The sequence below is a fragment of the Phyllobates terribilis genome, unplaced genomic scaffold (assembly GCF_046119375.1).
Source record: "Phyllobates terribilis strain yellow unplaced genomic scaffold, ASM4611937v1 Scaffold_3__8_contigs__length_932513732, whole genome shotgun sequence".
NCBI lineage: Eukaryota > Metazoa > Chordata > Amphibia > Anura > Dendrobatidae > Phyllobates > Phyllobates terribilis.
In genome coordinates this window covers 404,400,734-404,414,850 of record NW_027362763.1, presented here as the reverse complement: position 1 = coordinate 404,414,850, position 14,117 = coordinate 404,400,734, and the positions used below count along the sequence as shown (strand labels likewise).

General features: G+C 48.2%; 1 protein-coding gene across 1 annotated transcript; it reads left to right on the top strand.

Annotated features, from left to right (window-relative positions):
- The first annotated feature begins 6,507 nt into the window (after positions 1-6,507).
- On the top strand, positions 6,508-13,486 carry COX7A2 (cytochrome c oxidase subunit 7A2). The gene is made up of 4 exons (XM_073673149.1): positions 6,508-6,660; positions 8,652-8,741; positions 10,667-10,751; positions 13,274-13,486. The coding sequence occupies exons 1-4, from the start codon at positions 6,643-6,645 to the stop codon at positions 13,330-13,332; spliced, it is 252 nt and encodes an 83-aa protein (XP_073529250.1). The 5' UTR covers positions 6,508-6,642; the 3' UTR covers positions 13,333-13,486.
- Positions 13,487-14,117: the final 631 nt, after the last annotated feature.

The following is a 14,117-nucleotide window of genomic DNA, read 5'->3' as shown; positions in this document are numbered from 1 at the left end:
GCTCCAAGCAGAAGCGGGTATGTCTAAGCCCTAACCATCGTGGATCACTACTCCCGATTCCTGGTGGTGGTCCCTGTCAAAGACCTGACGGCTCAAACAGCAGCCAGAGCCTTCCAGCTGCACTTCTGCCGCCCACACGGGTACCCGGACCAAGTGCTGACGGACCAAGGGCCAGCCTTCGAAGCGGAGGTCTTCCAGGAGTTCTGCAACCTGTATGGCTGCAAGAAGATAAGAACAATGCCCTATCACCCCCAAACCAATGGACTCTGCGAGAAGATGAACCAGGTGGTGATAGATCTGCTAAAAACATTGCCCCTGGAAGAACGCAGTCTGTGGCCTGAGAAACTGCCCGATCTGGTGGACCTGTATAACCACATCCCGGTAGGTTCCACCAACTGTACCCCGGCTTACCTAATGCGAGCAAGACCTGGTAAGCTGCCTGTTGACCTGGATATGGGAGTCCTGATACCCGAGGACACCTCACCAGAGACAGACTGGGATACAGAACGGCAGCAGCAGTACCGGAAAGTACAAGAGAGCGTCGAGCGAAGTCTCTGTCAATCAAGAGAAAGGCAGGAGAGAACTTATAACCAACATGCTCCCGCTGTTCCCCTGGTACCTGGAGAGCAGGTCTTGAAAAGAAAAAGGCGGCTCCATAAGTTGGACGACCAGTGGGAAAAGGACCCGTACACCGTACTGCCCTCAAGCCACAATAATCCAAAGGTGTACGTCATCAGCAAGGATGGAGGAGAGACCACAGCCACTGTCTCCAGAGACCACCTGAAAAAGTGCCCCGAGAAGTTGCAAAGCACAGATGAAGATCAGGAAGACCCTCAACCCGTAGAGAAAAAGGAGGAAATGATCACCACCGTACTCGGAGACTTTCCCCGGTCCTGGACACAAGTAAACAACGCTATCGTGGTGCCCGTCCTCACCTTTCTCCAGCCAGCCCCTCAAGTGCCTACAGAAGACCAGGTAGAGCTGGAAGAGCAACCGGCCCAGGAGGCAGAAGAATCCACACCAGCAGCACAGGAGAATCAACCCTCTGCTAGTAGTGAGCCTGCCGTGCCCCTAGTGAGCCAAAGAGTGCGCAGACAGCTGCCCAGCTTACCCATAACACCTCCTACACCCTGTAGTGCAGGACCAGTTAGTGAGTCACTAGAGGTCAGATGCCCACTCGCTGGAAAATCTAAACTAATGCACTGTGAATTTAACTGTTTATGGTTTATGTTTGTTGCCTGTTATTAATTATGTTTCTCAGTTACCCTGCAGATTTATTTGGTCTTACAGGTTATGGACACTGGATAACCGGAACATTTTTGTAGATAGTTGCACCTTGGTGCCTCTTGCGAAGACGGCCGCGGAAGAGAAAACCTGTCTGGCGTGGCCTACTTGCGGCCCAAAGTAGCTAGCTCCAGCCTTGCAGCCACGCCCAGGGCCAACGCAAGGGGTTTGCTTTGGACAGGTCCCCTACTTCGCTTAAAGCTTCACCTTGGGTGATATGCACACCCGGTTGCGGACACGCCGTGACCTTTAAAGAACTAAAGCTTCTTGTAAATATGTTATTGTATTATTGTTATACCCTGCATTTATGTTTCTTTAAAAATGTGTTTAGTCCCGGAGTACTAAAATTTACTAGGGGGGAATGTGGCACCCCAGGGGTCTGGTTACCACAGTAATAGAGATATTATGTCTGAGAGCAAGTGGGAGGTTTCTCTGGTCAGGAGCCCTAAGCATGCAACACGGCCCACCCAGACCTGGGAGGGGAGGAATCTGCCCTTATAAACTGGGTCTGGGGCGGGATTAGTGAGTGAAGTCCCAGACAGAGACGCAGTCAGGTCTGGAGGACAGCAGACACAGGGAAAGTGACAACAGGAGCTCTGTAGGAGCAGGAGCGAGTGCCAGAGGCTGGAAGCTAGAAAGCTCGCCTTGGCTGAAGACACTAACCCGGACACGGAGTCTGAGGCTGTGGGGACATCCAGGTCCAGCAGCAGAATCCAACCGGCAGGGGATTCCATGTCCTCTGGCCTTAGAAACCCGAAGGCACGGTCACAAGCAAGGGACCAGCACCGCCATCGTGAAGCGAAGGCTGACGGAAGGCCCCAAGTCACCGGCCATACGGGTTAGCACCACACGGTATACTCAGGGACGTGGGCTACTTCTACCCGCATAGAGCAAGGTAGCCAGGAAAGAGTGCAGATAGTCAGGGAGGCCTACAACTCCACCTGGCCAGGGGAGATCCTGCTTGCTCACAGACTGACCAGGCCCCTACTGCTAACCAGTACTCCCTGGAGGGTCTGCTTTATACCATCAGTAAAGACCCTGAACTGTACCACACGTCTCTGTGATTCCTTGCCGCACCAGCACCATTACTACTGGGACGCTCACACCATCACTCCCATCATCCACATTAGCTGCCCTGAGGCAATACTTCTCCCGTGGGGAGTTATCCCATACTCGGCTGCGCAAACAACATCAGCCTCAGCGGTCGGCAGCGCAGCGGCGGTCCCCACTGACAATCCACGGGTGGCGTAGTCGGACATTTGCTATTACATATAGACTGCCACTGGTTTGACCGCCCTGGGCACGGACCGGGTCAACGCACCGGAGGACTACAACCCCCAGCGATCCAGCTCCGGGTATCCCCCTGCACAGCACAGGCCCAGGGGGCGCGTCAATAGCAAAAGCTCTTAAAGGTCATGGGCGCAGCTTTTTAAATTTGTGGATCTTTTTTCATACAATTTATAATAGCAGGTTCTATTTAAAGGGGTTGTCCAACAATTGAGTATTGGTATACTAGATGGTGGCCCGATTCAAACGCATCGGGTATTCTAGAATATGTATGGGCCGACTGGGCGCAATCAGCAAAGCGGTGTTTAAATTTGGCGCCAATATCGCTGATTGGTACTGGCCAGCAGGGAGCGGCGCTGCCTGTGCGGGTACTTCTGCTGCGAGCAGCCGGGAGATGACCGGCTGCTCGCAGTAGAAGTATCCCAACCGGCGGCATCGCCGCTGGCCTCTGTGTGGCAGATGAGCCGCTAACGGCCGCCATCTTTTTCTGAAATCCCGTGTCGCTGATTGGCCGCGGCCGGACCAATCAGCGACGTGGGATTTCCTGGACAGAAGGACAGACGGGATAAGACGATTATATATATTAGATATTTGTTATGGCGTCTCCTGGAGGCTTTTATTCCATTCAGTGACATTCACTTTGTGTAGAGTCAGACGGACGTACAAATCGGAATGCAGAGCACTGACTCTCCTGACCTGACTGTGACGGCTTCATGTATTGTATGGGGTGGGGAGAGCTGTTGGCCAGTCCGTGCACTGCGTTCCGATTAATATGGCCGTCTTACTCTGCCCGTCCTGTTAGTGCTGGAGGTCACACATTACGCAGTAGCTCAGTATTTTTGTTTTACATGGACTTGCCATTAGCTGGGTCAGAGGATAAGATGCAGTGCCCCAGAATTGGTTTCAGCTCTCTAGCACAGGACACATCAGCTGCAGAGTGTGCATGGCAAACAAAAGGACAGCAGAGGGCGCCAAAGGAAGATTGTCTTGCTGTACATTATCTAAACACAATTGTTGGTCAAGGAGATGGCTGGTGTCCATCCTGCTTTATTACAGAAAGGCACGTGAGACTTTTACATGGAGATGAGCCCATGGCATCAGACCGCTGTGACATACACTTGAAACCTTGCTGCAACACATGGGATCAAAGAAAAACAGCAGGGGATGTTTTAAAACAACAAAATAAACGGTACCCCCTTCATTTACCCCAGTTATCCAGCGCAGATGCTCCTTGTGCCCGTGACTACTGCAGCATAACGGTGCCCAAAGTGGTCTCGTGCTGTACTCGCCTTGCTGAGCTATTGTGCCAATGGTGAACAAAGTCCATCAGAAGCCGGCAGAGGGGGAGCGCTCAGTCAGCGAGGAAGAGGAGCTGAGGGTGGGATATTTTTTGTGTTTGAACAGTTGCAACTTCTGTTTTCAAAAGTTGGAAAGGGTTTAAAACAAACCAGCTGGATACAAGGACCTTTGTTGTTAGATGCGCTGCAAATAAGAGCTTAAAGGGGTCGTTCAGTGAAAATAGGTGGTAACTAGTGATGAGCGAGCGTGCTCTTTTAACCCTTTAAACAGGGTAACAGCCGCAACACATGCAGCCGTGGCGGCTGTAACTGAAAGACCGAGCACGCTGAAACTACTTGGCGAGTACCCGAGCATACTCGTTTAATCACTAGTGGTAACTTATACACTGGTGGTGGTCTGAGCGCTGGGGCCGCACTGATCGGCAGAATCTAGCAGCACATGTGCAACCTGCAATACGTTCCCCATGGGGAAGCTGCAAACAGCCAAGTGTAGCACTGAATGGAGTGGTGGTCTTGGCACGTGCGCTGCTTCCTCATTATAAGGCTGCATTCACATTCATGTATTTTCGGTCTAAGTGCTGTGTGTGTAAAAATGAAACAGTTCCCATGGACCAATGTTCACCTATGTGCTGGTGCACACGGGTTACTTTAAATTTAGACCCAAGGCCCTTGTGGAAAAAAATAGCAAGCAGTTTAGTGTATGCACATAGCAGGCGGCACCTGTACCCTTCTGCTATGTGGATGGGCACATAAGCAATTTGCGGATGTGTGAAACTAAAGCTCTCCATACACACCAGACTGATGTCTGCTGAAACTTGCTGGTATGGATGATTCGGCTGTCTAATATGTATGGAGCCCTGGACAGAGGATTGTGGGGGGAGTTGGGGGTCAGGCATGTCCGAATTCACACTGAACTGTATGTATTGGAGAGACGGTCACGATAGCTGCTGACCAAACAATCGTCATCATATGTGGATGGCTGATAGCTTTATGGGGCTAAAAGTGCTCCTTTCTACCAATCAGTGCAGGTCCCAACAGACGCACCCCTCCAAAATAGAAGTTATCACCCACCCAATCATCACCTTCTACAAACCCACACAGATGGCAATGCCGTACCAAGAAAAACCACAGCAGGCCGCGCAAAAAACTATTAGAAAAGTAGAAAAAAAGCCATCATGAGAATAGGAAAACCTAAAAACGACAGCAGTGGGATATTGTTATTATTGGATCAGTCTGCAGAATAAGGGTCTTGTCAGTTCACCTGAATGGTGAGAAAAATCCCAAATTTCTGCTTCTTTTCTACATTTCACCTCCTAGAAAGTGTAATAATGAGTGACGGCAGTGACGAAGCCTCGCACAGCAGCGCCATGGACAGGCGAAGCCTCGCACGGCAGCGCCACGGACAGACGAAGCCTCGCATGGCAGCGCCACGGACAGACGAAGCCTCACACGGCAGCGCCACGGACAGACGAAGCCTTGCACGGCAGCGCCACGGACAGACGAAGCAACAGACAGGCGAAGCCTCGCACGGCAGCGCCACAGACAGACGAAGCCATGGACAGGCGAAGCCTCGCACGGCAGCGCCACGGACAGGCGAAGCCTCGCACGGCAGCGCCACGGACAGACGAAGCCTCGCACGGCAGTGCCACGGACGAAGCCTCGCACGGCAGCGCCACGGACAGGCGAAGCCTCGCACGGCAGCGCCACGGACAGACGAAGCCTCGCACGGCAGCGCCACGGACAGACGAAGCCTCGCACGGCAGCGCCACGGACAGGCGAAGCCTCGCACGGCAGCGCCACGGACAGACGAAGCCTCGCACGGCAGCGCCACGGACAGACGAAGCCATGGACAGGCGAATCCTCGCACGGCAGCGCCACGAACAGGCGAAGCCTCGCACAGCAGCGCCACGGACAGAGGAAGCCTCGCACGGCAGTGCCACGGACAAGCGAAGCCTCGCACGGCAGCGCCACGGACAAGCGAAGCCTCGCACGGCAGCGCCATGGACAGACGATTGTGAAATACAAGGCTCTCGCAATTTGGGGACATAAAATAAACTTTTTTTTTTCAGAGAATTTATTTCACAAAGTAAAAGGTGTTATTCGGCCTTTGGGTGACAACCCCTCACATGTCAGGCACACTGTGAGGCTTCCCCTCTGCCAGCAGTCATGTGACCTCTTGCATACTACCAGCCACATTCCGACTAGACGTGTCCGGCCTCTTTCTATACACCTGCATTGAGGGAGGCTGCGCCCATCTAGTCGGCACATGACATGTATCGCTCCTGCCACCGGGAGGGGTTAAAGGGCAGTGCTTTCCTCAGAAGACCCCTTTAATTAGAACAATGATCACAATTAGTCCCTCTGCGTTTGGAGGGCGCAGACCACACAGTGATGGAGGGATCGCCTGCCGGTCACAGCCCAGTGCTGCCCTCCGAGCAGTGATGGCTGCTTCTTTGCTGCATACCTCTCACTTTCCGGTAATTGGAGAGTAGTGTGAGAACGTGCAGAAGTGACGAGGGCGTGGTCTGCATATTTAGAGGTGTGGCTTAAGGACCTCTTCTTCCAGTAAGGCCAGCTGATAGGCGCGTACTGCGAGAGGATTATTACGTGGCTAGCTGGAGGGCCAATCACAGGCTATTACTAATAACCCCGCCCTTCTCTTGGACACGTGATGCAGTGACGCTGTTTCCGGGTTGATTCCTCTTCCGGTTATCCGGTGTCCTTGTCCATTTACAGGAGTCGCAGAGGGGAGAGTGAGAGTAGAAGCGGCACCATGTTCCGTCACCTCCAGGTGAGAGCGCCGCTGTCTGCCACCGGCCGTGCACCGGGAGCTCGGTGTGTGCGGTACCTGCAGCGCGGTGTCCTGCTGGTCTAGCTGTCTTCACACAGTGTCCCCGGTAACCGCCTGGCCGCAGTGTACATGTCCTGTATATATGGGTGTGCGCATGAGCCATCCGTGTACGTGACTGCCTGCTCCTCAATGTCACCGCGCTCCCTCCATAGTGTGCAGAGTCCTCCATAGTCCTCGTGTTGTGGTGACCAGCGCTGCTCCCGCTCCTTCCATCCCTGCACTGTATGCACTCACAGCTGTCAGTGTGTAGTGGGCTCAGCCGTGTACACTGGGGGGAGCTGACAGCCCCTTGTCCTGTCTCCCATAGAGGCTCCGGACCCTGCACTGTGTTGTCAGATGTCTGCTGGACTCTGTGGCCGCCATTAATCATTATTGTAGCAACCTGAGCACTGCTGATCCACATCTATCACAGGACGCCCCTGATCAATGTTCTGCCAGCCAGGCGTTTACACAATCTCTCTTGATTTCCTTAACCTATCTATATGCAGTGTAAGGACCCCGACAGACGGCCATATTGCTGGTGTGAGTGTCGTGTGGCAGTGTGATGGATTCCTATGCAGCTGTCAGTCTGAGTATTGCTATGCGATCCTCGCACGAGAACTACAGCCGTCTGTCTGCACCCTGCATGCTGTTCTGCTGCCTGATCACCGGCATGCGTGCATCAGACCTGGTAAATCAGTCACCAGGACGCCACGCCTGCACTGGGCATACAGAACAGATAGCAGAACTGCATTAAAAGAAAAAACTTTCTGTGCAAAGAAACCGACAGTCACTGACAAGTCTCTGTCACTGCTCCCGCTTTCCCCTGTAGATTAACGGTTTAGTAATGTCGCGTTTAGTGCTAATGGCCGGCAATTGGGATTCATGAATTCTGTGTCATAGACTGACATAATGGTTGACTTTTGTGACATCCTAAATACTGTAATGGCCAGTTACACAAATTCAGTACAGGAAAAGAACTTTCATAGAAAGCTGACAACACTACCACCAATAGTACGGTGCTGACCCAAGATTGGTGAAATAGTTGTCCTGCTGGGTACAGATGAAGCTTCACACAGGATATGGTGCAAAAGTAGATGTGTAGTTTATTAGTCAATGCCTTTCAGAGCTGCATCAGCTCGATTTTCAAGTTTTGTAGTTGTCTTGAAAAATAAGATGGTGCAGCCCCAAAATACATTGACTGATAAACTACACATCTACTTTTGCACCATACTCCGTGTGAAGCTTCATCTACCCAGCGACGCAGCAGTTTATCCCTGGATCACCCTTTCCTTTATCCATGGTTTTACTGAGGATCATCATTTGCACACAGAGCCGTAACAGCTCGTGCCTGTCACTATCTCACCCTTCATTTACCATTTCAACTTTTTTACCCTATGCGTGTGTTCCTATTTCAGCTCACATCAAAACTAAAGCTTGGTAGATGCGTTACCAGCGAGCTACTTGTTTATCAGGCATCAAATGTGATTGCAAAGGGTGGAATTCATGATGAGCATCTCCACTTGTGAATACTGTGCTAAGCTGAGGAGCCTGTCCGGGTCGGCATCCTCATCTGTAGAGTATGGAAAGCCCCGTGTGAGATGTATGACCGGCCAGCAGGGGAGCGCTCTGTGATTAGACTGTAATCAGTAGTTGATACTATGAGGGTATAGCGTGCGTTCATTGTGGTTCTGCCTGTGCCACTTCTGGGCCTGGGCTTGTCACATACTGATGACATGTGGACATGGGAAACCTTCTCCTGTGATATGATAGGCAACAGGTCAGAAGTGGGACCACTGGGACCAAGGATGATAAATGAAGATCAGAGCACCTTTGGGAATACGTTTATTTGTAAAGACAGTGTACTTATATTCCCTTCCCGTGTACAGATACTTATTTGGAAATGGACAAGCCTTTTATGATATTTGCTTATAATGAAGTCACTGTTTCAGGCCCTCCGTCAGATTTCTCAGCGGACCATCAGCAGCTCCAGCCGGAGATCGCTCCCCAACAAGGTTGCAGAAAAGCAGAAGATATTCCAGGTAATGACTGCGTTTCAGATGCAGATTCAGTGCGTCTCTATACTGTTTGTTTTTGTTTTGTTTTTTCTCCATTGACTTTCTGTCCTATCTTCCACTCTTATGGGTTCTGGATTTGGATGAATCATTTCCACCCCCACCCTCCCTAAGGAGGGAAATCTGATGGGTTGGTAATTATCAGAACCTGGAAGGAGGTGATGAGACAGAAATTTACTGGAAGAGAATTGTAGACACATTGAATCAAATGACTGGCGACGTGATTGCGTGTATTGTATTAATTGTAATTTACTAATATGCTTATCTGCAGTTGTTGGAATAAATGGGGGAGCTTACAAGGATATAGCCACCCCCAAAGTAATCTGATCAGAAGTAATATTTAATCTCATGTAGCTCTTATAGTAGTCTGATGGATAGCTCATTCCAAAATCCGGGACGCTAATATGGAGTTAGCTCCTCTTTTGCCTCTAGAACAGCCTTCAGTCTTATGGGAATCGTTTTTAGAAGATTTAAAGGGAACATGTCACCAGTTTTGTCCTTTATGAACTATCACCTTATGCAGTGCCTGTACTGCATTCCATAAATGCTTATACAACCCCTGCCCCCCCCCCCCCCCCCGACTCTCCCTGTATACTCCCCAAAAAAACTCTTTTAAATTCTCCTGTGCTGTATGGTAATCCGGTCTCTGCTTTTCCATGGGCGAGGTGTCGAGCCACTCCATCCCTTACCCGACTGCTGCTCGCCGTCCTTCTGCAATTGACTCCTTGCGTCACCCACATTGCCGGGCGAAATCCTGTGCCTGGGCACAAATCGTAGCTCGCATCTGTGCACTATGCTTTGCTCTACTGTGGGCGCAGCCAAAAATATAAGTGCGCATGCACCTGCAGCAGGGTAAAGCATAGTGTGCAGGAGCGAGCTGTGATTTCTGTGCACAGGTGCAAGATTTTGCCTGGCAGTGTGGATGACTTGAGGCGTCATCCATGTCAATTAAAGAAGGACGGCAAGCTGCCGGGGGGAGGGATGGAGAGGCCCGCACCCTCACTCATTGGACTGACCCGATTACCATACAGCGCAGGAGAGCTTAAAAAGGTTTTCGGGGCGTATGCAGGGGTTATGTAAGCACTCACGGAGGGCAGCACAGGCGCTGAATAAGGTCATAGTTTTAGTTGTTATATGACAACTGGTGACAGGTTCCCTTTTAAGTGGTCACACATTTCCATACACATTCAGTTTAGAGAAGATTTGTGAAACCAGACATTGGAATAGGATGAGAAGGTCTGGCTCGTAGTCAGCATTTCAGTTTACCCCCAAAAATGGGCTTGAGGTCGTCCAAGTCTAGAGTCTTCCATCAGCTTGCAAAGAAAGATGGCATTTATCACTCCAGAAAACTCTTCTTTTTTTAGAGACCCTCAGCCATTTCTTGGCGTTGTGCATGGTGAGTTTAGGCTTGGGTTTAGCTTCTTACCCATTTTGTTAAACTTCCAAAAGTGTCTGGTCTGTAATTATTGTAGATGCTTCCATTCCACAGTAATGACAGTTAGAAGTTACTGGGGCTGATCTAGAAGTTTAGACGTTTCGGTAACTGACCTATGGCAATTGTGCCAAGTATTTTCAATGGAGATTATCAAGCTGTGTACTTAATTTTATATACCTCCTTTTGTTCAATGAAGGGATTGAAAAAAAATATATTTTTTTAAGTATATTTGGCATACTTTGGCAAAATAGTGTATATTTCTTATAGTCCTGAAGTTTGGTAGACCAATACTATGTGTTAATGATGATCCTTCCACTTTCCCATTGTAAAGATTACTGTGGGTGGGGGGAGGAGAGTTAATATGTATTATATCAGACTTCACATAGTCTTCTTCTTTGTACTCCTGGCTGTCATTCACAAATCTAGCCAATTACAGACTCAGTGCTTTCTCTTGCAGGAGGATAATGGCCTTCCAGTCCATCTTAAGGCAGGTACTGGTGATTTCTTGTTGTACAGGCTGACCATGGCGATCACAGTCTTTGGTAAGTTACATTATTGCTTAACTTGTATGACAGATCTTATGACCGATCTTAAATCCTTCTCAGTATGTGACATACAGTGAAGGAAATAATTATTTGATCCCTTGCTGTTTTTGTAAGTTAAATTATATAAATTTATTTGCATTTTGCAGTGAGAAATAAGTATTTGATCCCTCTGGCAAACAACACTTAATACTTGGTGGCAAAACCCTTGTTTGCAAGCACAGCGCTCAGACGTTTTTTTTAGTTGATGATAAGATTTGTGCACATGTCAGGAGGATTTTTGGTCCACTCCTCTTTGCAGATCATCTCTAAATCATTCCGATTTTGAGGCTGTTGCTTGGCAACTCGGAGCTTCAACTCCCTCCATAAGTTTTCTATGGGATTAAGGTCTGGAGACTGGCTACACCACTCCATGACCTTACTGTGCTTCTTTTTGAGCCAATCCTCTGTTGCCTTCGCTGTATGTTTTGGGTCATTTTCTTGCTGGAAGACCCAGCCACGACCCATTTTTAATGTCCTGGCGGAGGGAATGAGGTTGTCACTCAGGATTTTACGGTGCATGGCTCCATCCATTCTACCATTGATGCGGTGAAGTAGTCCTGTGCCCTTAGCAGAGAAACACCCCCAAAACAGTTTCCACCTCCATGCTTGACAGTGGGGACGGTGTTCTTTGAGTCATAGGCAGCATTTCTCTTCCTCCAAACACGGCGAGTTTAGTTAATGCCAAAGAGCTCAATTTGTGTCTCATCTGACCACAGCATCTTCTCCCAATAACTCAGTCATCCAGGTGTTCATTGGCAAACTTCAGACGGGGTCTGCACATGTGCCTTCTTGAGCAGGGGGACCTTGCGGGCACGGCAGGATTTTAAACCTTTAAGGCATAATGTGTTACCTATGGTTTTCTTGGTTACTGTAGTCCCAGCTGCCTTGAGATCATTAACAAGTTCTCCCCGTGTAGTTTTAGGCTGATCTCTCACCTTCCTCATGATCAAGGGTACCCCACGAGGTGAGATTTTGCATGGTGCCCCAGATCGATGTCGATTGACAGTTTGTTTTTCTTCCATTTTCTTACTATTGCACCAACAGTTGTCTCCTTCTCACCCAGCGTCTTACTTATGGTTTTGTCGCCCATTCCAGCTTTGTGCAGGTCTATGATCTTGTCCCTGACATCCTTAGAAAGCTCTTTGGTCTTGCCCATGTTGCAGAGGTTAGAGTCAGACTGATTAATTGAGTCTGTGGACAGGAGTCTTTTATACAGGTGACTATGTAAGCCAGCTGTCTTTAATGCAGGTAACGAGTTTATTAGGAGCGTCTAACTGGTCTGTTGGAGCCAGAACTCATAATGGTTTGTAGAGGGATCAAATACTTATTTCTCACTGCAAAAGGCAAATTTATCTAATTTATACAATGTGATTTTCTTTTTTTTTTTTTTTTTTTTTTTTTTGGATATTCTATCTCCATGCTAAAATGAACCTACCCTTAAAATTATAGACTGTTCATGTCTTTGTCAGTGGGCAAGGGATCAAATACTTATTTCCTTCACTGTACATGTATGGGGCAGGTTTCGTAGCTTAGATCCAGATAGATGAACTAAAAAACACACACATCATTGCATTACATATCATTATTAGTGATGAGCGAGTATGTTCTGTTAACCCTTTCAGCGAGCATGCTCAGGTGCTCGTCGAGTATCGTCAGCATGCTCGGGTGTTATGTTTGAGCCACACTGTGTGCATGATTTGCGTCTGTTAGGCATTCCTCATATGTATTAAAGCTGTTAAACATAACATCCGAGCACGCTGAAGAACACACCCCATTGACAATTGCTGGAGGTTAATTAATCATATGCAGGTAGCAACTCGGGGGAGAAAAGAACATGCCCTCCACTCCTCACTGATCTCTACAGCTATTGTGTGGAAATATCTAACTCTGCTCTTCTGTATCATTACAAACCCTTCCAGATCTCATCTCATGTCAGTCCGTGAGAGGGGTGGGGGGCGCTCCTGTTAACTGTATATTGGCCACACATCGGTACTAAATATCTGTTGCCATCAAGTGAATAATGGCAAATCTGAAGAACCCTGCTGCAGCCACTATATAGTTGATGGAGCTGTGCTCTTCAGCTGATCACTTCTGGCCACCACTGACACTGGTAACAACTGATCGGTGGGTGTCGCACCCACACTGATCTGATAATGATGACCTATTCTAAGGATAGGCCATCAATATAAAGTCCTGGAAGCCCCCTTTTTAAATCTGTAAAACATATTCTCCCCATACCTGAGATGATCACAAGGCGGAAATGAAAAATAAGCCCATTCAGTCTTGCATATTGGGCACCATATAATGTCCCACTTATGTACATCCTTAATCCTCCAACCAAGTGCTGCTTGGGTAACTAAAAAAAGATATAGAAGTTATTCTTTGTGCACTGCCATAGAGTACTGACTGGTAACTTGTTGTGGAATATATATATATATATATATATACTTATTGATTTTAATTTTTGTTTTCTTCTCCAGGATCTGCTTATGCGGTGTTTGAGATTTTCAAGGCTTCATTTCCTAAAAAGCAGAATTAATTCTGACTTCTATCATTTCCAAATCTGTCCAGTTCTATGTGATGCATCAGGGATTGCTCTTTCCTTGTCATAATGACCTTATTCAATGATGGGAACAATATTTATTAAAACGTACTGTACAAGTTGCTACCATTAAAGCAGTTTTGCATTACAATTCAGTGTTTCATTTATTTTCTGCTCAAAGACAAGTTGGGGGTGAACAAGTTAGTCTATTCACTAGATTTTTTTTTAACTACAAGTAGTGATGAGCGCAAGTGCTCGTTACTAGAGTTTGCAGAGGGTACTCGGGTATGCACAGAGTATCGCGGGTGCTTGAGTGACATGTTTGAGTCCCCGCGGCCGCATGCTTCGCGGCTTTTAGACAGCAACAAAACATGCGGGGATTGCCTGACACACTGGCAATCCCCACGTGTTTTGTGGCTGTCTTGACAGCTGCGAAACATGCGACTGTAGGGTCATGAACATGTTACTCGAGTCATATGTAAAGGCAAATAGATTGGAGTGCACCAAAATACCATATATAGATTAAGGTGCGGATGCTATATCCTGCATTGGATACAAAGTCATGCAACAAGGGAGAGGAAAGATCCAATGCAAAGAGAAGGCTATGCACACCAAAATGAAAAAAGCAATTTTATTAGTATCAAATCAGTGCGCACACATACATACTTTGAAAACAAAAAGACCTAAAAAAACATGTCCATATATGCTGTATAGAATAACAATTCAATCATTGCATAAATGACATCATTGCATATATAATAGTCAGGTTAACCCTCAATGAA

Excerpts from the sequence above, each read along its gene's own strand:
- COX7A2 (XM_073673149.1), top strand. Across the intron at positions 8,742-10,666 it reads AAAAGCAGAAGATATTCCAG|GAGGATAATGGCCTTCCAGT; the intron begins GTAATGACTGCG and ends TTTCTCTTGCAG. Across the intron at positions 10,752-13,273 it reads CATGGCGATCACAGTCTTTG|GATCTGCTTATGCGGTGTTT; the intron begins GTAAGTTACATT and ends TTTCTTCTCCAG.